Source organism: Mustela nivalis (assembly GCF_964662115.1).
Source record: "Mustela nivalis genome assembly, chromosome: 16".
NCBI lineage: Eukaryota > Metazoa > Chordata > Mammalia > Carnivora > Mustelidae > Mustela > Mustela nivalis.
In genome coordinates this window covers 27,100,231-27,125,327 of record NC_139035.1, presented here as the reverse complement: position 1 = coordinate 27,125,327, position 25,097 = coordinate 27,100,231, and the positions used below count along the sequence as shown (strand labels likewise).

General features: G+C 42.6%; 1 protein-coding gene across 12 annotated transcripts in view; it reads left to right on the top strand.

The window, feature by feature from the left end:
• Positions 1-25,097, top strand: part of RABGAP1L (RAB GTPase activating protein 1 like) — a 765,821-nt gene that overhangs the window by 725,947 nt on the left and 14,777 nt on the right. For 5 of the 12 annotated variants that reach the window (XM_082704397.1, XM_082704401.1, XM_082704404.1 and 2 more), the window contains 3 exons: positions 5,572-5,664; positions 15,932-16,042; positions 22,440-22,544. In XM_082704397.1, the coding sequence (XP_082560523.1) occupies positions 5,572-5,664; positions 15,932-16,042; positions 22,440-22,544 (309 nt within the window). Of the gene's footprint in view, positions 1-5,571; positions 5,665-5,852; positions 6,163-8,296; positions 8,381-11,342; positions 11,981-15,931; positions 16,043-22,439; positions 22,545-25,097 lie in introns of those variants that run through there. The other 7 variants (XM_082704402.1, XM_082704403.1, XM_082704398.1 and 4 more) reach the window with 3 other exon arrangements.

Genomic DNA, 25,097 nt, shown 5'->3' with positions numbered 1-25,097 from the left:
AAAGTTGAACATATTCCTCAGTCTTCCTCTCCCACATCTCCGACTGAGGCTGGCATGATGGCATGGTGAACTTGGAGAGAAAGAATAAAGCAAATTAGCAGCTACTGTGCTTTCTCCTTGCCTGTTACCCAGGGTCATCGTGGAGCTTCTCCTGCCACTCCCTGAACCCCCACCCCCACCCCCCGCCGCCCCTTTCCCCGAAGTTCCTAAAGCTCTTGTCTGTGTATTTCCTGGTAACAGCCTAATAGGACCCACTTTCATCAGACAGGTGAAAGTGGTGAAAATGCAGGCGGGTGACTGCATTGGTGACCAGGACAGGCGTTAAGGGAGCCTCCCTAGTGATTCAGTATTACAGCCCCGTGAGTATGAGCGTCAGGGGAGTCGATGAAGAAGCCTCCTTGATTGAGTGCATGTCCTTCAAGTCCTGCTCATGAAATTGTCTTAGAAGGTCTGAATAGGCATTTTAAAAATGGAATATGATAAAATGTAGTAGAAAATATTAGAGGACATTGTGCCGATCCTTAGCAAAAACCAAGTACAGTTTAAGAAATGCCACAACTAGTTACCATTTAGTGGTAAGAGGGAGAAGCCAGGAAGGGACTGAGTGAATCCACACACTGGCTGAAATGGAGTTGTTTTTATCTTCTCCTTACTGCTGTTGTGCTGTTGGTTAACACCAGAGCTGACAGTATCCAGGTTATTTCACATTGACATAATTTGCAGTTGGTTGTAAAGTGAAGGGGGGCAGAAGTTTTTTTTTATCTTGCTTTCAGCAAAAGTATGGAGACTTTGAACTGAGTTTTGTTTGTAAACATTTGGTGATTTAATTGATAGTTATGATTTATAATATGTTATTAGGTCCGTTTCCTTTTGTTACCCCAACAAATAACTACAGATTTAGAGGCTTCGAAGAGCTTTATACATTTATTATTTGACAGTTCTATAGTTTAGAAATCTGACCAGTTTCATCAGGGCTAACATGAAGGGGTCAGCGGGCCGCGCTCCTGTCTGAAGGCTCTTCTCACCTTTTCCAGCTTCTGGAGGCTCCCCACATTTACTTCCTCCCCCATCTAAAACGCCAGCAACATCGAATTTCGTTGGCTTTTCTTCAGTCGTCACATCTCCTCTGACTGAAATCTGGAGAAGTTGTCCTCTTTTTTTTTTTCCTTACATTTCATTTATTTGAGAGAAAGAGAAAAGGAGAGAGAGAGAGAGAACACGAGAACGAGGGTGGAGGACAGGGAGAAGGAATGGGAGAAGCAGTCTCCCTGCTGAGCAGGGAGCCCAAAGAATTGGGCTCAATCCCACGACCTTGGGATCATGACCTGAGCTGAAGGCCAGTGCTTAACCAACTGAGCCACCCACCTGCCCCCAAAGTTCTCCTCTTTTAACGACTTGTAGGATTTTGTTGGGCCCATTCAGAAAGTCCCAAGATCATTTCCTCATCTCGAGGTCCTGAATCTCAAGCACGTCTGCAGAATCCATTTTGCCATGGAAGGAAGCATATTCAGAGGTTCTGGGCATTAGGATGCAGACATCAGGGGAGGGCATTTTTTTTTGTCTGCCATAGTTGTCTGTATCGACTCTTGCTTCCAAAATATTTTTCTTGTAAAATTGTGCAAGTTGATTTCAGGAAAAATCATAGAAAAATGTGTTTGGATATGGCAGAGGAAAAAAATGAAAATGGCATTCACATGACTAAAGGAATATTGGGAAATACACTTCTTTTGACAGCCCAGTTCCAGAAGGGAGTATAGGCCAGGGAGACCGTGGACCCACCCATATTCCAGATATTCTGGATAATCCCAGATCACTCTGCCACTAAGGGCGTCTCACTTCAGTGTTCTCAGCCATGTTGGGTTCACTTTTCTCATTCTGAAGACAGGGATCGTACCCGACAGACAATCTCCAAAGGTCCTTCCAGCTCCAGTTTACAAATTCTAAGTAAATGGTTATGTTACGAATTTAAATGTCAGGATTAAACATATTGTGAAATAATCTAAATACCGTGAAATATTCAAAACATTAAAACACTGCTTCTGTTTTAAATGCTGACTTCCTCAAATGTAGTTGTCACGTCCAAAATGTCAGGTCTTGGCTGATTATTTAAAATGATTGCTATCATACTTACTGGGGATTGTCTTGCCAAAGTTTTTCCTCTTTTGGGGTTGTTTGTTTTTAATAAATACCATTTTGAGTTGGTGAATGCTCGTTTTCAGTTGCACTTATCAAATAATTGTGGATTCTTTGAGTACATTTCCTGAATTTAGTCAAATAGGAGGTATTGGGTGAGTAGAGGTTGGACAGTGTATTGGAAGAAGCTCCCTCACCCCCAGTTAGGTAAACATTTGAAAGGATCAGTGATTCTTCAAGTGCACAGTTATATTAAAAATATTTAACTTAAGGGGAGACATACCTGTATTACTCTTGAGATAATAATTGGGTCAATTCTAGTGATTCTTAATGGCTTTCTGTTCTTTTAATTAAAACTACGTACTAAAGAGGTTTTTTTTTTTTTTTAAGATTTTATTTATTTATTTGACAGAGAGAGATCACAAGTAGGCAGAGAGGCAGGCAGAGAGAGAGGAGGAAGCAGGCACCCTGCTGAGCAGAGAGCCCAATGTGGGACTCGATCCCAGGACTCTGAGATCATGACCCGAGCCGAAGGCAGCGGCCTAACCCACTGAGCCACCCAGGCGCCCCCTAAAGAGGTATTTTATTCCTTGCTCCACTAAGAAACATTTCAAGCTCAATATTACAGTTCCTAAAATAAAATCAGTTTTGTCCTGAAATACAGTTTTAAATACCATGACAGCCTATGTTCTTTGATTATCTCATAAATAACAGTTTCATATCAGCTCACCGTCCCCCTTCTCTCTCGCCCCCCTCACTTTGTGCCAATCACGGGTGGATGCTCAGTGTCACCCCACAGCACAAGATAAATAAGCTTGGCAGGTTTCCTAGCAACATATTGTTCTGGGAACCTGTGCTGTTTCCCTGAACAAGATGAAGCCAAACATCCTAGCATCTCAGCCAGATGGGAAAGGATTAGCGTATTGAGGGTGTTTAATGCATTTTTTAAAAAATTTCACATTGAAAGGAACCTCTTAACATAAGTAGCAAGATTGACTTTTAAAGGACCTTTTTTTTACATGGAAAAAAAATTCTGTAACACTTCGAATTTTAAAAATATGGTTTTAGAAGAAATTCTCTAGAAATAAGGTTGCAGTGTATAATGCAGTCATTGCTGAATGGGTCCATTTTAGTAGAAAATACTCCCACACAGGACCGATGTCCAGCCTGGTGTACTGCTCAGGGCCCGCGTCCGTTGCAGGGATGCCGACCTACTTCCGGTCTGATAAATGGCTTCACAGTAGCCTCCGCACAGTACTCACTTCTCCCTCGATCCTGTTCTTAGGAATGCCTTGGAAACACTTGTTCCTGCTTAGCCTCTGAGACTTTTTCCCTTTGTCCTCAGCTCAGGGCTCCTTCAGTGCTAGGAACTCAAACTACTTCATCTTAAGAGTGTTTTTGGTTGGGTGCCTGGGTGGCTCAGTGGGTTAAAGCCTCTGCCTTTGGCTCAGGACATGATCTCAGGGTCCTGGGAGCGAGCCCCGCATCAGGCTTTTTGCTCAGCAGGGTGCCTGCTTCCCCTTCTCTCTCTCTGCCTGCCTCTCTGCCTACTTGTGATCTCTGTCAGGTAAATAGATAAAATTAAAAAAAAAAAAAAGAGTGTTTTTGGTTTTCTGAGCAAATGATGAATACACACGGAGAAAAGACAGCTGGAAGAAACTGAGGCTCCCCCTAGTAAAGTCAAGAAGAAGTAATGTTGCTCCTGTTCTGTTGTCACATGACCACGTGTATTTATTTTCCTGGTCTGTCTGATGATCGTGAGGCCCACAGGTGGGCTTTTGCATGCTGGTTCCTCCCAGTACACTGGTGAAGGTCTCTGGAGATGGTTAATGAGAAGTTACTTTCTCATGACCATGTTCGGCGGTCAGTTACGTCCTGAAAACCGTCCGTCCTTCTTGTTTCACTGGGGAGATGCCCCCTTTGGCCAGATGAGTGTTGCCATCATGTGGTTGTGGAGTGATTGCCACAGTCTCCAGTTGGGAATGAGTTTGTGAATTTCCCCGTTTTGGTGAGAAGCAGGTAATTCCAGGACCTTAGAATGCACCTGGATGGAAGAGCAGAGTCATTAGAATATGAAGGGGCATGACACATGGCATCTTTGCTTTTTATTGAACAAATTCTCTGGCCAGATTCTTATGCACATATTATGTTTTCTAAATACCAAATCTTGTCCTTGACAAGAAACAGTCTGTTCAGAGCCTCCTGTGGACCGATGACTTAGGTAGGTCTCATGACAATGATTACTAAGCATCAACACATCTTTACCTTCAAGTCCCCAGATCCAGCAAAATAACACATCTGTTGTCTTTTAAAAAATTAGATAAACGTTCTCCTCATTTCAAGTCACTTACTTTAGCACCTAAACATTAAATAAAGATTTTCATGTTGAAAGGAATTATATAATTTTGATTATCCAAGGAAAGCCTAGAAGTGGACTTAATCTATTAACACGGATCACTGATGATAATATGTTAATTTTATTGAATGCTTTTTAAAAAAAATTTCCAGGAAACGGGCAGTATTTTAGATACTTCACCTGTTTAGAACATTTAATTCTCCTGACAGCCATTATGAAGCAGAAATTGGTTTGCCTGCCACTTTACAGATGAGGAAACTCAGGCCAAGAGAGGTTAAGTACTGATCTGCCAAGAGGTTTCATAGTTAATGAAAAGAAAAAAATAGGAGATGTTCAGACCCTGATCTGTCTAGGGCCAAATTCTTGGACCTTTATTCTGTGTTACTCTTATTAGTTTATTTTTAGAATTCTAAGATTGTGTAAATCTTTGTCTTTTTTTTTCTCCATAAAACAGTAGACTGCTGTCTTTTAAAGATGACACAATTTTGGTAAGAAATAGATGTCGTTTAGATGATCTATTACCCCATGCAGCACAGCGATTCTGTTGTTTTGTAGGGAGTTTCAGTGACAGTCTGTAGAATCTTCTTTCTCTGGGGTACAGTATACTGACTCTATTTAAAAATATTTTTGTTGCTAAGATTTTTCCTTTTATAAAATAATTTTCCTTTTCAACATGGTGGAAGACTATGAATGAATTTTACTGAAAAGTAGTTAGAATTAATAGCACTGTTCAATACTTACAAGAAATAGCGTGTTGCAGCACAGCAATGGACGTTTATAAAGTTTCATGGAACATGACCACTCTCATCTGTTTACGTATTACTAATGACAGCCACTTGTCTGCAGTGACACCAGAGTGGAGTAGCTGTGACCTAGACTGTGGGGCCCACAGAGCCTACAATACACCATCTAGGCCTTGGCAGAAAAAGTTGGCAGACCCTGATCTCAGATCTAGACCTTCCCCACGACTTGGTGTTGGGTGTGCGCCCTTAGAATGCTAGAGACTTAATTGGCCACTGTATCAAAAAGTGTTTTCCCAAATCACATCCTTGTCTAACATGCTTCTCTTCTAATCCCTGTAGGTACCAACCAAGAAACTGAAGAAATATGAGAAAGAGTATCAGACGATGCGGGAGAGTCAGCTGCAGCAGGAAGACCCAATGGATAGATACAAGGTAGGGGAGGCGTGGGTCACCCATGAGAACCAAGTGCCTTCTGTACCCTGAAGGAACAGTAGTGGCCAGTTCACCCCCACCTTCCTTCTTGCTTGATTCAGACGCTCCCTGACCATGATTAATGTCCAGGTATGTTTTCATTTCAAGAAACTCTTGAGTCGCCAACCATAATATTTCTTTTCTTTCAGTTTGTATATTTGTAGGTAACTCCACCTGTTGCATTTTTCTTGGAATCTTCATAAGAAGCTGAGAGAAAGAGAGGGAAAAAGAAAGAGAGAAAGTGGCTATCAACTACTTTCAAAAATGAAAAAACAAGGAAAGTGGCAAAGGACTGTGTTAGCTGTGCACGGTCATAGCCACAAAGACTTTTAGAAGGTGAACTGTTCCAAGCCTGGCACAAGAATGTTTCAGACTTTCCTCTTTCTGTAGCGACTGTTAAACATACAAACTCATTTGGAAGGAAAAATAAAGCCCACAAAGGTTAATGGAGCACAGTAATGGTGTTTGTTGCAACATTTATTTCCACAAATCTGAGTGACAGTGACATTTCAGTACAGTTTGCAGTTTCAGAATCAAACCTGATTTCAGTTTAATATCCTAGTTAACTGTAGTATTAAAAAAAAAAAAATGGGCCATTCACGTGAATAGATCTCTTCAGTGGTAGTTACTAATGCTGTTCCCATGATGCAGTGCTGCGAAAACACCGATTTTGAACTTATTTTTTCCAGCCGACATATTATCATCTCCCTTGAACATGTTTTAATTCCTCAGATTCCTGCAGATGCCTAACGATTCCCTCTGTCTTCACATCAGTAACCCTGGGATTAGAGAATATTCTGTTTTCACACTGAGCACCACCAATGCTAAAATATCCTTCCAGGAAAAGTACTGAGGTGGCATTGTTCATGAAAGCCCCACAGTGGGATGACTGCTGCTCTTGTAACTTGAGTGGTCAGAGAAGTCACCAGGGGCGGCTGGAGTCACAGTACCTCTTCTCTCTTCTGTGGAGCAGAGTGGGACATGGCAGGAATATGCAGATTTTATAGTCGGACCTGAGTTCAAATCTCGCCTTTCCAGGAAAAAAACCCCAAAACACAGGATTTGTTAAACACATTGCGGGGGTTAATACCTAGCCCATTGTTCAGTGTGGGATAGGTATTAAAGGTACTCAGCACTGGACTAGTTATCATACTTCTTCCTCATCTGTAAAACATGCAGGAGCTCACATATCTCCTTAAAGGGCTCCTGTGAAGATGAGGGATGTCGTGTGTGAAGCGGCTCGCACGGAGCTGCAGTTCAGTAAATGGTGGTTACTAGACCTTTGAGGCCTGCTGCCTGCCATGACCCAGGTATTATTACTAGAGTAACATCCCCCCACGTGGATCTGTTCTACCAGTCCCTTGCTTATCTTCTCATTTCTCCCAAGGGTTGCTCCTCAGTAGCCTGACAGCAATATGCCTCTCCGCTTATTTTTAGAACGGGCGAAAGAACTGATAAGAAGAGCCCATGTACTGCTCTGGTAGATCCCTACTAACCCGCAAGGCACTCACAGAATAAGGTTTGAGGCTCATTTCCACCACCACCAACCCCCTCAATAAAACCAGTTTTAATGTAGCTCCTATCACATGCTGCTTTAGGAAGGCTTGAAGGATAATTTAAAAATATTCTTAAGGATCCTAAATGAAGACCTCCTACTGCGTAGATAATCATTCTAATTATCTTAGTTGACATCATTACAAATAAAATCTGGGAAGAGTGCTTTGAAATAGAAGAGAAGGCAATGAAAGACTAAAATCGTACATTTAAAATCAGTCTGGAACTGAATTTGGTACTGTTTTGTACATCCTTTTCACATCGAAGTAGATACGTGTGAACAGTACAATGCATATTATTTGTACAAGAGTACTTCCCACACATAAGACTTACAGTGTGTTCACATTTTACTGTGGGATCAAAGTAGAATTAAACTTCTTTTGTTTTGTTTTGAAAACAGATACTCTTTTTAACTTACGCATATCAGATATGCTCTATAACTATTTCTTTTATCTTACTGTAATAGTTTGTCCATACATCTAGTATTTCTGTACCCTTTTAATAATGTCTAAACATTTACATTGGGAATATACTTGGTGAAGTTATAGTCCTTAAATACATTTTCAAGGTGAAAGTTGGCTTCATAGTTTCCAACCATCACCAGCCTTGTTCTTTCAGATACTCGATACCTAGTTTAAGAAACCAATTATAATGACCTTAAAGTAGGAAAGTATTCAAGAAATAGCCTCTTCTAAATTTAATCCTATTAAGAATAAGATCTGTGTCCCTGGAATGAGCACATTATAATTCGTAGATCTTGGACTGGGAAATTCTTGGACTACAAATTCTTAAGAATAACTTGGGAAGATCTTTGTGGGCATCAAGTCAGAACTTAGACCAGTTCACTAACAAGACCTCCTCCCCCGTGAAGGTCTGTACTACTTAAAATGCCATGTCTACCCCGAGCTCACTCGATGGTAAGGGAGTTAGGAAAGTTGCGTCAATTTTTTTTTTTTAAAGCCCAGAAACATCATACAATAAAATATTCTAAGAGATTTTTCAGTTTGATGCTGTTTCCCTTGGCATACAAAAAGGCCCCTTGCGTGGAAGCCAGAGGTGGGATGAAGGACCCAGAAGTGCAGAGGCAGCCCTGAGCCATCACGTTCTTGCTGTATCTATCCAAGTATGTGTTTTAATTTTGTGACAGATGCTGATATCTACGTTTTCAAATGATGTCACTATACTCCCCTGTATCTAACACTTAAATCTCAACCACAAAGAAAGAGATGAATTATGTTGGTAAATTTTAGAACCCTAAACACAAAAACGTTCTGGAACAAGACAGTGGTGATGGTCGCACAATGTTGTGAATGTACTAAAACCACTGACTTGTACATTTTAATAAGGTGAAATTCATAATATGTGAGTTATATCTCAAAAAAAAAAAAAAGATCCAAGCAAAATGTTTCAAGGGGAATGGCATCCAACCCACCGTCTTCTTTTCATAAATTCCAAGTCATGCAAGAGAACCCTGTGCAGAAGTCGTACTTGTAGGAAGGAGACCTTCTGTCAGATTTGGAGCTAATTAATGATTGTCAATCCTGTGTGTATTCATATTTATAGGGGAATGGCCAATGTAAGTGGGTGACATCCATTTTCATGTATAAATATGGATGCACACAAACGTAGAACTGTATAAATTTGTGTACACACCAGGCTACCTGGTCTTGGCTTACATTTGCGTTTGAAAATCAGCTCTGTAATGGCTTCCTAGGGGATTTGGTGTGCTCTTTCTGCCGATCTTCTTGACTACGTTTCAAGACGCAAAAAGGAAACTTTATTGGAAGAGGAATATAGAACATTTATTCTAAGTCCCTTCTTAAGTTTGACCTGGCCAAATTGGTGTGGTAGTTTTTATCTACTTGAAACTTTGGTTTGTAAATTAATTAATTTGAAATGAAGGGAAACACAGGATAAAGACTTGTCTATAGAAATCCATCTTGGTATATTTCCATTTTCATACAAGCTCCCAGAAAACAAGCATTCAGGAATATGTGTAGCTGTTTTAGTATATTTTAAAAATTAGTAGTCAGGCCCCTAATAAGTAGTTACCGGCCTCAGAAATTGTAATACTGTTTTCTGTTTTAAGGAGTTGAGTTGTCTCCATTTAGGGAAAGATAGTTTCTACTAATGTAATCTGTTGACAGCACCTTTTAGAGAACTGCAGCCTATCTCTACCTTTGGAAGATGGTATGCTTTTCTTATTTAATTAAGTACTTGCACAGATGTGGGGTAAACCTTCGAAAGCACAGCTAATTAATTAATTCAGTGAGTCTTCCAAAGCGCAATGAAGATTATGTTATTACCTGTTCTAGATAGGCAAATCCTAGAAAGAATCGGGACTGCTTAAACTCTCTTGAGTTCAGGACACAGATAGTATTACGCATCATTTCTAATTCAGGTATCTTATCTACATTTAGTATAATTAAATTTAGAATGTTTAACTTCTTTGGTGAGGTTAGAAGTAGTAATTCTCTTATCGAAGTGTAATTCAGGCAGGAAGAGAGTAATTCCTCTAAGTTTGCAAAAAGTTCGTCTTACACATACTAATTTTTGTAGAGCAGTTATCCCTGTATGTAATTTAAAATTAAGCTATTTAATTATACTGGGCAAAAATAATGCAAAATATTTGAAGTAAAGTTTAATTGGACTTACATTATTTGCCATTCTTCTATAGCTATAAAATAATTTAGAGCAGACATCACATTTTGTTTTTAAATTGTCAAGTGAAAGAAGTTTAAATTTTGTCAAATTACCTGGGGAGTGGGGTGGGAAGGCTTCCCCTTTTTCTTACTCTGTGGGGCCTTTCCTTCCTCAGGAAGTCAAAATAAGTGAATCTATCTTTGAAAACTCTTTTCTACCAATGAAAATAAATTTATATATTTTTAATTTTCCTCATTACAGAAACTGTCATTGGTTTTTGGAAATATTTACATTTATGAAATAATATGCTTTTAATGAATACTGATAGTCAAGAGCATGGTTTCTATCTGCCTGTGATAACGTTGTGATAGACCTCAGAAGGCCACCACTCTTGTTGATCGTGGATAATCCAGTGAACTCACTGTTGTAAGATGGTTCAAGTTGCAGGCTAACCCCTATTGAGGATTCTTGAGCAAATTAGGAAGAAGGAGCAGGTGGCTTTTGATGATGCCTGTTCACTGAGTTTTACTTAACACTTGAGAGAGGTTTGAATGTTACACATATTAAGAATATTCTAAGTATGTTTATTGATGATCTTCAGAATTAATTCTCCAAAACTTTTATTCAATTTTTAGTCTTTTTTTTAAGTTTTAGTAAATTTTGCTTCCTGTGTAAGTAGCATTACTGAGAAAATTATGTCACACTGACATGTTTTGACATCATCTGTAACCCATTGCTTTTTTAAAAATTTGATTTGTATGCTGCGAACTATGGCATGAGGGACAAATGGGCCCGCTGCCTGTTTTTGTAAATAAAGTTTTATTGGAACACAGCCACACCCATTGTTTACTTATCAGCTGTCTAGGACTGCTTTTGCACAACAGTGGCAGAGTTTGAGTAATCTCAACAAAGATCATATGCCTGCAAAGCCTAAAATACTTTGTGTCTGGCCATTTACATTTAAAGCTTGTTGACCCCAGTGCTAGGAAATAACCAAAGACTGTTTTTTAAATGCTAGGAGAACTGTAGTCTGGTTTGCCAACTGCCAGTTACTTATTACCAACAAGATTTTGCTTTTAGTTTGACATTTCAATTTTTTAAAATTTCTACCAGAAAGATAAAACTGGATACATTGGGTAAAGGAAGAGCATAAAATGTTTCAAGTATCCAGATTTTCTCTCTCAAACCTTCATTTGCAGACAATGTAGACATTTAAACATTTAATCTGTAGGCATTTGCCTTTGAATGTCAAAAAAACTGTTTGCTAAAATCTGATGATGCTAATTATCAACTCTTGAAAGAATTACCCAAACGAAAGCATGGGAGAGTTGAGTGTGTTTTTGCTAATAAAATTGCACTGGGTCTTTTAGGAAAACATTTTCTCCTGACCCTTAAATGACTTTAAAACCATGTGCCAAGAATTCATTATAGTAGCAGATGACACACCCCAAATCCTGAGCTAGAGTTTACGAAGCTGCCTCATTTCCCATCATTTTTTCCTGTAAGGCTTCGTTTATTTTCTTCCGAATGCCGGTTCCCGTTGCTCGGGCTTCTCATCACGGAATAAATGACGTTCACCGTCTCTTGTGCTGCTTCACCCACATTCCAGCCCTCAGACTCACAGGACAGCTGGAAGCATTCCCCTGCCCAGCAACTTCAGTCTGTTGCCCGAAAATGAACTATTTTGCAACGTTTCCGACCTTGTCATACGAGGAAGTTCCTTCCACCCGGCTGAAATAACACAGTGTAAACAACTCACACCCAAGTTGTCCATAGTCCCGCAGACAGCATCTTCCAGCCGTCACACGGACTGCGAAGGGCAGGGTGCAGGGGAGGAGTTTGAATCTTAGTCTGGCTGGGTTGAGACTTGCCCACTGGCTGCCTCAAGTGTACTTTCTTCCAGCGAATGTTTGCAGAGAACTTAGAGTAAATGACAGCGTTAACAAGTGTCTGCTTCTGTTATTGCCATTTCATAACTGTATTAGTAGGTGTGCAATTTCATTGGATATTCTGTTTTTTTTTTCAATTGTCTTTTGTACCTATGATTGAAAACGGTAGTTGGTCTATGACTTTTGAGGAGGTAAGTTATTTATCTGTGTATGTCTGTGATACCGGCGTCTGTCTGTCTGCAAAATGCAGTATCCTCCTCCCCAAAGTTACTAACCAAACTCTCCCGGCAGCCGTGCAGCTCTTATGCTGGGGAGGGGGGCAGGGAACTAACAAGGCAAGTTGTCATCTGCTTTTTGCTGGGATGGTGTCCGTTGTTGGAGGGTGGAGGATGGGCCGAACAGGGCAGTGTGCATTTCCAGGGTTATGGAAGCGGGGTCTCCTGCCGTCTCTCCTGAGAGGAGCGGGAAGCTGGCTGCCTGTGTGTTGATAGGCTCAGAGCAGCTGGGCACATCTGCTTCTGTGCACACCGTGGCACGCAGCTGCCTCTGCATGGACAGGCTGACGGGCTGACCCCCAGGCGCACTCGGGCAGGCAGCCCTTGCTGACCTTTCAGAACGAACGAAGCCCATCCACATGGAACCTTTTTCTCCGTTCTAGTATAAAGCTTTTCCTTGCATCAGTCAGTTCCAGGGAGGGGCGGGGGAGCAGTGTGGGCTCCTTGAGAGAGGCTGGAAAAGATCACCCAGGAAGACACCTCACTTGAACCCTTGGTGAGTGTGGGCAGGTTCATTGGCAGGGACCCCCGCCCCGGTGGGTGGCGGTGCCTCGCTGGCCCGCTCAGGGGCTGGGAGGACTGCTGAGGACGCCTCCCGCCCCAGGTTCAGACTTTGGAGGACGATACTGCATTTTCGGCCCCACAGCTTGCTTGCCCACATGTCTGTGAGTGCAAAGCAGAGGAGTCACACTCGCCCTGTGCTGCTTGCTGCGTACACACCCAACGGAAGCTTTTTGCTAAAGCCAAGCCGGTAGGGGCACCCCTGAGGCCATTTAGCTTTTTAGGGACGCTTAGACACTTACGGTTTCTCCCAGATCTTCCCCTGTCCCCCCTCTCCCCCCTTGGCCGCGTGTCCATAGGGAAGGGTTCCAGTTGCAACAGGCGTGGTGATGGCATGTGTCCATCAGCACTAAGCTGAGATCCCCCCTCTGACTTAGGTAACGTCACCCACCGAGGGTTGGTCTTGGATCCAGGAGGGAAGGAGCCGCCTGGTGCCATCCATAACATACTTGCAACAAAGCACTTTTCCATGTGTGACTTTGTGTGCGGGTTATCTTAACTCCCTTGTAAGCCTGTGTCACTGTCACCTAAAAAACCTGAGCTGCAACATTGTCACTTGGGTGAAATGACTGTAACATCAGCAAGAATTGAGGGGACTCTGCATCTTGAAATCATGCAGGTACAGTTGTTGGGAGGACTCAGACCCTGACTCAGGAGTAGGGCCTGGAGTCCTGTCACCAGGGGCTCTTGGGAAGGGTCTCCTGGAGGTGAGAACAATCGCTTCTCTGCTGAGCAGCCACCTGGGTGTGCTGTGTCCTGGTGAAATGGTGCTGGGCATTGCCGCTCCTTCCTGGCAAGGAGGAAGTGGATGGGAAAAGTTTCTGGAACTTTTTTTTTTTTTTTTTTTTTTTTTTTGTAATTCTGAGTTTCCCTTCACAAGTAGGGAAGTTGTTTCCACAAAAAGGAGTAGTAATTAGATGTACCAGAGCAAAAGACTAAGTCTCGTGCCCCTGCTAGAATTTGGATTGCTTCAGCTAAGATGGAAAGATTTCGCCGTGAAGGCGCTGGCTGCTTTTCTGCTTGTATTTTCATGACAACTTTTATGCTACTTCTGTGGGAGGTTAGGACCTCTGTGGAGGTTAGGACTTCTGTAGAAGGAGGGGAGAGACAGAACTGGATGAGTGCAATGTGCCCCTACAAATACATTCACGGTCTTTTCAGGAATATCTTGGGAAAGGATTCCTGGCAAGGCCATACTTTAGATCATATTTTGGTTAAAAACGAAGATCCAGTCTGGTTTCATGTAGAATATGAGCTTCTAACAGGAGTGAACTTGAAAAAAATTCTCATTCTGGCATTTTATCCTTCCAATGGAATTGAAATTCTGAGTGTTTTTTAATTTTTTTAGATAACATTCTATTCTGTATTCATTGTTGAAAACTTAGAAGCATTTTTTAATGGTTTTTTTTAAGATTTTATTTATTTATTTGACAGGGACAGAGATCAGAAGTAGGCAGAGAGGCAGGCAGAGAGAGAGGAAGGAAAGAGGCTCCCTGCTGAGCAGAGAGCCCGATGTGGGACTCAATCCCAGGACCCTGAGATCATGACCTGAGCTGAAGGCAGAGGCTTTAGCCCACTGAGCCACCCTGGTGCCCCTTGGAAGCATTTTTAAAGCACAAAGACAACAATAAAATTAATCCAGCACCTACAATTAATGTTATTTATGTTGTTACAAAAATGAGACTTTCGAGTTCCTTGTCTTTTTTTCTTTTCTATGCATTTCCTAAGCATTTCTTGGATCATTACATATTTTTCACTTATTTCAATTATTTTATTTTTCACTTATATTGTAACACTGCATGGAATTCTATCATGAATTTACTTAAAAGCATTTAAGAGATTTGGGACTGTTTTTATCTTCTTCAGTAGATTTCTTTTTCAGAAATGTTTGGGTATTCCGCAACTGTCCCAGTCTTCGTCTTCTAAAAGAGAAGACAGAAATTGACTCTGTTGGGTGGTTCTAATCAAAGCGCAGGTTCATCCTTCAGCTTCTCTGCTGGCCCGATTGGGGGATTCTCCACCCCATGAAAGCCTTAGGCTCTGCCCTTACCACTGGTCTCTTAGCCCTTCTTTAAGAAAAAAAAAAGAGAAAAGAAATGGGGCTTTCTTTTTTCCATATAACCAATCCCAGGTTGTTCTGTAGAAGGTAAATGTCCTTTCGCCGCCCCATGTGATGCAATGACATGCTCTCTTCCTGGGCATAGATTTGTCTTCTGGTCGTGCACCACTGCTCTGAGTTTCTACTACCCTTGCAGAAAACACTGTTAGGAGTATAAATCTGAAAAACAGGAAGATTTCATCACATTGAAGTCTTTCCTGTCAGCTCTCTTTGAATCTCCTATAACTGTTAACAGTAGCAAAAAAAAAAAAAAAAAAAAAAGTGCTTTTGATACTTTGGAATGAAAGACCATGACTTGCTCTTCTGAAAATAGATGGCGCGTGTCCACAGTTCATAAAGTTTAGTTCAGGGGAGACCTTCCTCCTTCCTTCGTAAGAATGTGACTTGTCTCTTTCATCATAGGACTTTGTTTCAGATTTTTTCCTGGAAGCTCAAGAGGGAAAAAAATAACTCAGTAATTTCTTTTACCAAGAGTCTTTTGAAGTTTTAAAGTTGAGAAGTTTTTCAAAGCACTCCCACAAACATTTAGAGCCATTGTCGTATGGACTCTCGCTCTTACCGGTACAAACATCCGTGTTCAGAGAAGTATTTCTGCACAGTATTCTGCACCGTATTTCTACACCAAGGATGAAATGTCAGTTGATAGCAAAAGTCCAGAACCCATGTTTCTTCATTTAGTGCTCATAACTGAATATATTCAATTAATGTGAACTGTGATACAGGGAAAACAATGTGAAGAAACGTCTAGTGGTTTCCCCGCATTTGACACCACCTGCGTCGTGCAGTTTCTCTTGAGGTTAAGGGTCAGATTATTGTGCATGTTTCAAACAGAGGCTGGCCAGTGTCTGTGTTCTGGGTCTCTATGAAACGTTACAGGATTGGGGAGGTGTTGGAAATTCTGCCTTTTGTGGCACTTTTTAAATAATGCAGCCTTTACCGTGTAGCCTGTCAGGGACAGTTGTAACCGTTACCAGGTAGACCGCCGCACCTGCACTGCTGGCTTAACTCACTGTTGTTTCCTGGACAGCAATCCTGCCTTCCTGTGCCACTCGCGCCTCCTCCTTCTTAACACCTTCCAAAGTTCACTCTGTTGTCATTGCCTGTTTTCCCTCGCCAGTCCCGTTCGTTTCTGCTAGTGTGTCTGGTCACTAACGCCCCTCCCTCTGGCTGTTGCTCTTTTCCTGCAGAGGGAGAACCGGAGACTACAGGAGGCCAGCATGAGGCTGGAACAGGAGAACGATGACCTTGCCCATGAACTAGTCACCAGCAAGATTGCTCTGCGAAATGACTTGGATCAGGTAAACCTGTCGTTTGCTGGGTTGAAGTCCAACCGTGACGACCTCCTCAGGGGTGAGGATTGAGCTGCTCTCACTGAGATCCTGCCAGGGCTACCCGACGCTGAGTTGGCTGCTGGTTGGCTGAATGTACAGGCCAAGAGGTGGGAGGGGACAGCGTGAGCTAATTGGAGAGGGTGGAAGCAGCAGCCTTTGAGAAGGGTTGGGGTCCTCTCCAAACAGCATGTGTGATGCTGTTTTTTTTATAACTCTAAACTTCTTTGGTGTCTCTTCTCTTCATCTGTACTTTTCCTAAGCTGAGGGCTGCCAGTATAATTACCTGGGAATATCAGTCATCAAGACTATACCAGTGCTACGCCAGCATTGGAAGGCACTTTACTTTTTGTTCCAAGAAGAGTTCTCATCTCCAGTGAACGTGAGGACTTTATAAGAAGTATGTACATGGAGATACGGGTATTAGTGGAGAGACACACTTTGTGATGGCTGAGGGCCAAGATGCTAGGTGTGAATCCCGGCATCGCGGTCTGCTCACCGCATGACCTTGCGTGGTTTTTAACCTGCCTGTAGGTAAAATAAGGTGAAACGTGTCAACACAATGTGTTCCATACATGGTAGCTGTTTCTAGGAGGACCTTAAATTGTTCAACTTGCCTGGTTCTTTCCAGCAATACTGACAGCTTTAGGACTTCTTGTTTTCTGTCTCTGGTGTTTTAAAAGATACTTGGCAATATGGAAGGAGTCTTGGGCGGGTTTAAAATTAACTCTCTTTTCTGAATTCAGAAGTGACTGTTCCCCACCAATGGTGTCAGGGTCAGAAAGACTGAGACTTAACACTGTTGAATCTGTTAAAAAAAAAAATTACCTGTACGCTAACTTCTCATTGACAATATTTCAAACACAATGTCCAGTAATAGAAATATGATTAAATGTTTAGAGAAATTTTTTTAAATGCTGAAAAATGGTCTCTGGCACTACTCCTTTCCCCCCATATAAATGGCTGGTTTTGCAGCTCAAAAGTTTCAATCACAGTAAGATAGGGATTAAACGACTATTAAGGAAAATAGTGCTAAAGGGGGAAAAGGAGCAGTTGAAGGAATTCACAGTAAATAGAGTTTGAAATTAAGACAGAAACTGCTTTGTGGGACACAGGATGTGGAAGGTCGAAAAGCAGCCTGGTTGGGGGTCTAGGGGTGGGGAGTGTGACCCTTCTCCCCACGAAACCATTCAGCTGGGCTGCTTGGAAGTTATTAGAGGGGGTGTGAGAGACGTGTGACTAGGAGAGAGCCAAAGAAGACAGAGGGCGTCCAGTCCATCAGGACCAGGACCAGTCTGACCTTAGCTGGTACATTTTTGTGTTAATGACACTATGCTGGTGAGTCAGTACTGTAATGAAATTTCCTGTTTTCATACAGGCTCCCCCAAAGGCCTCACATGTGATTTTGTTCTTTCAAATCTTTTATCCACTAATAGTTTTCTGAAGATGGATAACTAAATGAGAAAGAGTTTTAAGCAGGGGGACTCCGTGGAGATGTGGTGAAATTCATTAGAGAGAGTCGTAGGTTGAAAGTGGCGCAGGAAGTGTGTTTGGTGTTATCTATCAGGCCTTTAAAAGGATTAAAAAGTAATGAGATGAGATGTCTACTGACCACCTACAACACACCAAGGACTATATTCAGCAATTCTGTAAGCGTTATCTCATTTAATCTTTCTAATGATTCCACCAAGCAGGTGTTTTTTTAATCTTATATTTAATAAATGAGGAAAATGGCATATAGATTCTGACTCGGAAAGCTATTCTAACAAAAATAGAAATCTGGTCAGTGGATGTGTACAAGATGGTTTACTACTGTGTCATTCAGAAAAATAAAAAGTAGAAATAATGTATAGGTCCAATAGAAGGGGAGAATGAAAGTAAATGTCTTTTGGGAATTGTTTTTTAAAAACAATGGGAAGATAATGTTACAATATTATAAAACCCTATGAATTTCTCTGTATATAATGCTTGCATCTAAATTGCAAGGAGTTTGGCTGACAGAGGGCCATCGTGTTAGGAAAGACACTGAAATATACCTCAAAAGGAAAAAAGCCTACAAGGAAATCCATCAGAATACTAGTTCTAGATACTCTGGGTGATGAGAGTCAATCTAACTTTTAAATTCATCTTTTGCATTTTTTTAATTATTTTATCTTTCATAAGAAGACCTTAAATTCTTAACAACCCTTGGGTTAGGAATAATATGCATTATACCTTATTAAAAATCAGAAAAATAATATATTATTTTAAAAAATGTTGCACCACCGAGAAAGTCCATCTTGTGGATCAGCCTGGAAAGACTGCTGCATGCATAGTCCCAAAATAACTGACTGTTGGGTATCTGGGTAGATGGCTTGTGTAGATTCTAGTTGCTAGTCCCTGAAGAAAAGATTCCTTCATTCTTTCATTTTTTCCCTCTTTCTCTTAATTTCCTTCCTTTATACCTCTTCTTTTAAAAGAGTAAGGAAGACCTGGCCCTTGCCTTTTGAAGCTTGTTATCTAGGTAAAAGGATAAAAATTGCTATTTCATGCACATCTCCTCCAAACTTCTGATTCTGCAGTTTCTGCCTGAGCGGGGCTTACTTCCCTGTCCAACAGCTGTCCATGCCCTTTCGGTGTCCTGTCCCCCAGCCTGGCCGGAAGGGCACCCACCGCCTACGGAAAGTGCTGGCTCTGCCTACCTCCACCCTGTTCACCTCCTACTTTTCCGTTGCTACTTTCTCAAAATCACATCTCTTCATTAAAGTAGCCAGACTTGGACAAACATAAAACAAACATGAAAGCAGCTTGTATTCCAGACAATATGTAAACAAACAAGCGCTAATTAGGTAATTAAGTACTCTTTAAAAACAAATTATCCCCCACCCTTGTCCCTTTAGTGCTGGCTTTGGGCTTCTGGGCTCTAAATTTTTCTCTTTGACACAGCCTTCTGTTTTGCAACGTGCCCTCCCTCAGACTCTTAGAATAAGGACTTCTCCCGGTGATTAACAATGTAAAAAGATACAACATCTCCATTTCGGTTTCTGTAGCGAGCTGCCTCAACCCTTCCTGTCCTTTCTTGTTCGCAAGGAAGGAACAGGAGAGACACGGTTGCTCATCCTTCCGACCAGAGCGAGTTCTGTGTTAGAGCAAGGGCTCCATGTGATGAGTGGTAAAGTCTTTTGTTTTGTTTTAAATTGAACAACTGGCTTGACCAGTTTTTTGTTGGTTTATTTTTTGAGATTTTTATTTATTTATTTGACAATAAATGCTCTGCACCAAGCGGGGAGCCCGATGCGGGGCTGGATCCCAGGACCCTGGGGTCATGACCTGAGCCAAACGCAGCCAGACGCTCAGCCATCTGAGCCACCCAGGCTCCCTTGGCTTGACTAGTTCTTTGAGACATCACTTCTGAGAGAGCCTCATCCCTGCTGTGAGTGCTGAAGCTTTCAATCAGGTCATCCGTTAATTGATGATTAAATCACAGATGGCAGTGCTTTTTCCCCTCCTGTGTATGTTGTATGAACCTTAGGTAGCACTTAGAAGTTGCCACATCGATAAGGCATTTAAGGGAGGGCCTGGGTGGCTCAATTGGTTAAGCATCTGTCTTTGGCTTGGGTCTTGATCCTGGGGTCCTGGGATCGAGTCCCACATGGGACTCTCTGCTTGTCAGGGAGTCCGCTTCTCCCTCTGCCTGCCATTCTAGCTGCTTACGCTGTCTCTCTTGCTCTCCCTTGTCAAATAAATAAAATCTTAAAATATATATATATAAAACATTATAAAATGTTGGTAAGTGCGAGACACCTGGGTGGCTTGGTCAGTTGGGCGGCCGACTCTTGATTTTGGCTCAGGTCGTGATGTCGAGGTCCTGAGACTGAGCCCCACATTGGGCTCCATGCTCAGTGCGGAGTCTGCGTCAGATTCTCTTTCTCCCTCAGCCCCTCCCCCTGCTCTCTCTCTGTCTCTCTCAAATAAATAAATAAATCTTAAAAAAAGATGTTCATAAGTGATTAGAATTAATAATGACAGTGATCTTAACAAATTATGGTAAAGATTTTATAGTTTGAATTCGAAGAATATGAGTATCTATCTGTTCAGTAGTACATCCCTAGAGATTTATTTAACATGAAAGATGATTTCTAATTAAATGAGGCCTAGAAATTGGTTGTCCAAAGACCCAGAAGACTGTTCCTAGGAGAACCAAGTTTTTTCAGATGTGATCCTATCTTGATGAGCTGTAGAATCATTCTAACTCCACTGTTTAACATAGAGGAGAGACTCTGGAGGACGCTTCTGGAAAATTCTGACGTTCCTCCCACATGGGACCCCCAGCAATTTCTGCAGATGTTGGAAGCACTCCTTTAGTGTTCCAAAACTATAAAGTAGCATGTCTAGGTGTGATGCACAATTTAAGAAGCTTAAATGTCCTGATAGCAGAAATTTACAAAAGGCTAAAAATTTGGGGTGAATCTCTTTAAGAAGCCAGACTTAGAAAACATTCACTTCAGAGTGTCATGAAGAGGAAGGACTCTTCTCTTCACAAAATGCGGGGACTACTGAAGAGGACATTAAATTGTGCTCTTCTTTATCAGGAGGGCTGTTACTTACATAGTCTGAGGTAGAACTTGAACCCATGGGCTGAAGTTGTGGGGACCTAGATTTGGTTCGATTTTTAAGAACACTGAAGTGATCTGTGTTGCTGTTCTTGATTCTCTCTCTGATCCTCCCTGAGAGAGTCTGGGGAGGTGCTCCCTGCTCTGACTTCAGTCATCTGACTGGCTCTCAAATTTGCTGTTTCGAGTGTCTGTAATCTGCACCAGATATCATATACAATTTATGAAAACATAACTTGCACAGATATCTTGCCCACCTCTAGTTTCAGGATATACTTTTGCTATGTAGTTTCCCCCTTCAAATCTATCAGAGCAAATTTTAGAGTCTTTTTAAGAGGAACTTTTTTTACCTTAAGTACAGCATAGTTGCAAATTATCTGAAAACAGAGCTGTGACCATCAGAGTGTGGGACACTGGGAACTATGAGCTCGGACAGAGAGGCTGGAGTGCCGCTTCTCTGCCAGGCCTGGCAGACTGTGCTGGCCTGGCCTTCGGGACGAGTGGGAGATGGGTCAAAACACATGCATGGCCACCTGGCCAGTTTTTACGATTCTCTGGATAATGTTTCGCTGTTGTTGGCCAAGGATAGCTTCTTCGAATAGCTGTCTATACTCTGTGTCTGTGGTTTTCTCTGCTGAGCTCATCCTATGGCCCTGTGCCACCTCCCCCACACACAGTGCCCCCTGGGCAGTGATTGGAGAGTCACCTCCATTCATTCACCAAGTACCTGGGGAGTTCCCGCCCCACTTGGTACTGGCCTTGGTGCTGGGGAGATGGGGATGAGCAAGTCTAATGGGCAAGACAGAGAAACCCCCACGTGTGATTTGTCAGTAGAGATTGGGCTCAGTGCTGTCGAGGGAAATAGGAGAGATGTAGGCAGAGGAACTCATTTAGATGGAGGTGAGGAGCTGATTTAGGTCAGGGTGAGTGGGACAGAGCTCAGGGCTCACTCCACTGCAGATGTGAAGTTGACGCTGAGACCTACAGAGAGAGGTAAAGGTCTAGGGTGTGCAGTAGGCATGTGTTGACTAGTTAAATAAACGCACTGTGCTTTCCTGGTTAATTGGACTCTGTATCCGCTTTAAGACCAGAGTATTCACTCTGAGCTCTGCTCAGACATTCCAGAAACGTGGCCTTTTCTGATTGGGTGCCTGGTCTATATAGATCAGTTTTCCCAAAGGCCATCTCTGTCATGGGTTTTTGGTCTTAATTCCTCCTTGATCTACTCACGGTCCTGTGTGCGTCCCTTCGTGAGCCATTTTACCTCTGCTGGTCTTTGGATTTTCTCACATACTGTTGACCACGGATCAGCCTGTCTCTCTCTGAATCCGCACCCCCCACCCCCAGGCACTAACAGCTAGGAGCTTCTGTATATGGCTCCACCCCTTCATCCTAGCCATCTACACAGTCTCAGAGTGACTGAAAATACGTAAAAAGCATTTAGAAAAGAGCATGCGCTTTGATGTCATTCATGTCTGAACTCAGCTCACGCCTCTCCTATTCCATGTCTGCCCCAGTCGTGTTGTTCGATCTCTCCAGACTTCACTGCCATTGTCAGTAAAATCATTGTTGTTGTGAGAATCAGAGATGATGTGTGCCACGTGCCTACTAGGAAGTTGGCCTTCCATGAAAGCAGCCGTCCCCTGGGTGAGCTAGGAGGGGGAACATGGCTTTTGGTCGTGAGGCCATCATAACTAGAGATTAGGTTTGGAGAGAGTGTCCACACACATTCGTTCTTCGCCTTCCTTATGATTGCCGTGTGCTCCGACGTGCAGGCAGAAGACAAGGCAGATGTGCTGAATAAGGAGCTCCTCCTGACCAAACAGAGGCTGGTAGAGACTGAGGAAGAGAAGAGGAAGCAAGAGGAAGAGACGGCCCAGGTGAGAGGCATCGGGGCAGGGCGGGGGGGGGGGGGTGCTTTTCTTCACCCATGTGTGTTGGCATGAGGAGTTGATTAACACTCTAAGCAAGAAGTAAAATTAAACTTACTCTAAGTCAAGGGTGATGTTGAAGCAGGACATGCGAATAGCGTTGGGTCTCCGCATTTTGTCTGAAGGGTGTTCGAAGTGGAGGCAAGAACTGATTTCTTCCCTTAAACAGGTTTTAGGAATCTGCCTTTACTTAGATGTCTAGCGAGAGTGTGAAGTTTCCTCTAAGTTTAGCAACTTGGACTTAGATCCAAGAGCTTGGACAAACCTGCAGAGTTTGCAGAGTTTGTGTCCTGTCTCCAAGCTCGTTTACATCAGCAGTATGAGGGCATGGGGAGGGGCAAGCCCGCAGAGATGTCCGGGAGGTTGGGAGGTGCTGTCAGTCCTGCTCTGTCCCTAATTCCTGCCTTAGAAGGAGCACCTGCGTTCCCGGCAGAGCGCTCAACCCTTATTCCCCAGGGGAAGGAGAAACCCCTTTGGGAACCAGGCTTTGAAGTTTGCTCCCTCCAGGCTAAGCGGCTGGGAGACCATGGCTTGGCCAAGTCCTCCCAGCCAAGAGACAGGAGGGGCCTTCTACTCAAGGAGTCGAGCCCGCCGGCATTCTAGCCTTCCTGGGGAAGAGCGGACCACCTCACCAACGGTCTCGCCTCTGCCAGTCCCAGCCAGGCATGATGCACTCATTTATTTTAATGAGTTTCATTCCAAGACATCAAAAATACTAAATATAAAATAGAACGCAAAGCATTTCAAAGACCTTTAGCCAAGCTGAAAAAAGTCCACCAAAGTTAGTAATGAAGGGATGTATCATTTAGCACCTTCCAGGATTGATAAAAAGTGTTCCATGATTTTTTTTTAAGATTTTATTTATTTATTTGACAGAGAGAGATCACGAGTAGGCAGAGAGGCAGGCAGAGAGAGAGAGGGGGAAGCAGGCTCCCTGCCGAGCAAAGAGCCCAATATGGGACTCGAACCCAGGACCCTGAGATCATGACCCGAGCCGAAGGCAGAGGCCCAACCCACTGAGCCACCCAGGCTCCCCTGATTTTTTTTTTTTAATTGGAAAATGATGAAATGATTCTGGGCATTTAGTGTGGGCCAAGATTTTTTTTTTTTTTTTGGCATAGTCAAAATTTTTAAGGAGCTGATTATCCAGTTTGAGCCAGGTCTTTGATGGGTTTGTGGTTTTTTGTTTGTTTGTTTTGTTTTGTTTTTGGCTTGTTTTTATCTCTTGCCTTTTGGGGCTGATTCAGTACTTTAGGTAAAGAATGAAGCTATTAGCAAATTAATTAATTTAACCCATGCTTCTTCCCTCCCAGTATGTGTGTGGGGGGGCACACACATATTTGTATATGTACATATATCCTGTTTTAATCATTATGGTACCTTTGCGAGATAGGGATTATTCTCTTTGCCAGATAAAGAAACCATGGTTTAGAGAAATTAGGTGACACTTGCCCAGAGCCTCTCTGCTTTCTAAGTTTGTCCTGAAGTCTATGGCGCCTTATCATGGGAGGGCAGAATGTTGTGATTTCTGTCCTTTAATTATGGAATCTAGAGAGTAGAGACCAATATAAATAACCAACTTTGAATCAATATAACCTATACATTGCTTTTAGAATTTAAGAACATGGCAAATATGAAGGAATTTGGAAAACCTCAATAATAAGGAGTCCGATTATAAATCGCAGTCATTTGTGAGTTAGCAAATACAGCTAGTTTGCAATGCTGCAAAGCAGAATTTAATTTATTCTGATTATGTACTTAAAAGAGTAACCAGAGCTGTATTGTGTTTGTTTGGTCAACAACGTGGAGGAGCTGAGTTCTTTTCTCATCTGGTGGGCCTGGAGCTGTCCTACCTTCCTTGATACCTAGCATCCCACATTGCTGGACTCCAGAAATAAGCGTGTTTTTCAGTTCAGCGTTCTTGGTTTGGCATTTCCATGACTGTAGCAAGGACCTGCCTTACCGGTCGCACCGGATCCTTCTAAAGTCATTCCTCAGCCCCTGAATCTCCTGACCTCCAAACCTCTTACCTTCCTGCAACTTTTTCTGACTCCGGTCTCCAAAGCTTCCTGTTCCCACCTTCAGAGAGTTACCAGCCATGACAGTAGAGGCAATGAATGGGAGGCCCTAAAATGCCTCTGCGGTCATTGATTATATAGCAGTAAGAGTACACACAACATTGCCTGGGTATTTAGTTTTGTTTTAGGCTTTCCTAAGAATGAAGATAGCTTCGGGGTACCTGGCTGGCTCAGATGGGGGCAGCATGTGACTGTCAATCTTGGGGTTGTGAGTTCAAGCCCCACATTGCGTGTAGAGATTCCTTAAAACAAAGTCTAGGGTGCCTGGGTGGCTCAGTGGGTTGAGCCTCTGCCTTTGGCTCAGGTCATGATCTCAGGGTCCTGGGATCAAGCCTCACATCAGGCTCTCTGCTCAGCGGGGAGCCTGCTTCCCCCTACTCTCTCTGCCTGCCTCTCTGCCTACTTGTGATCTCTGTCTGTCAAA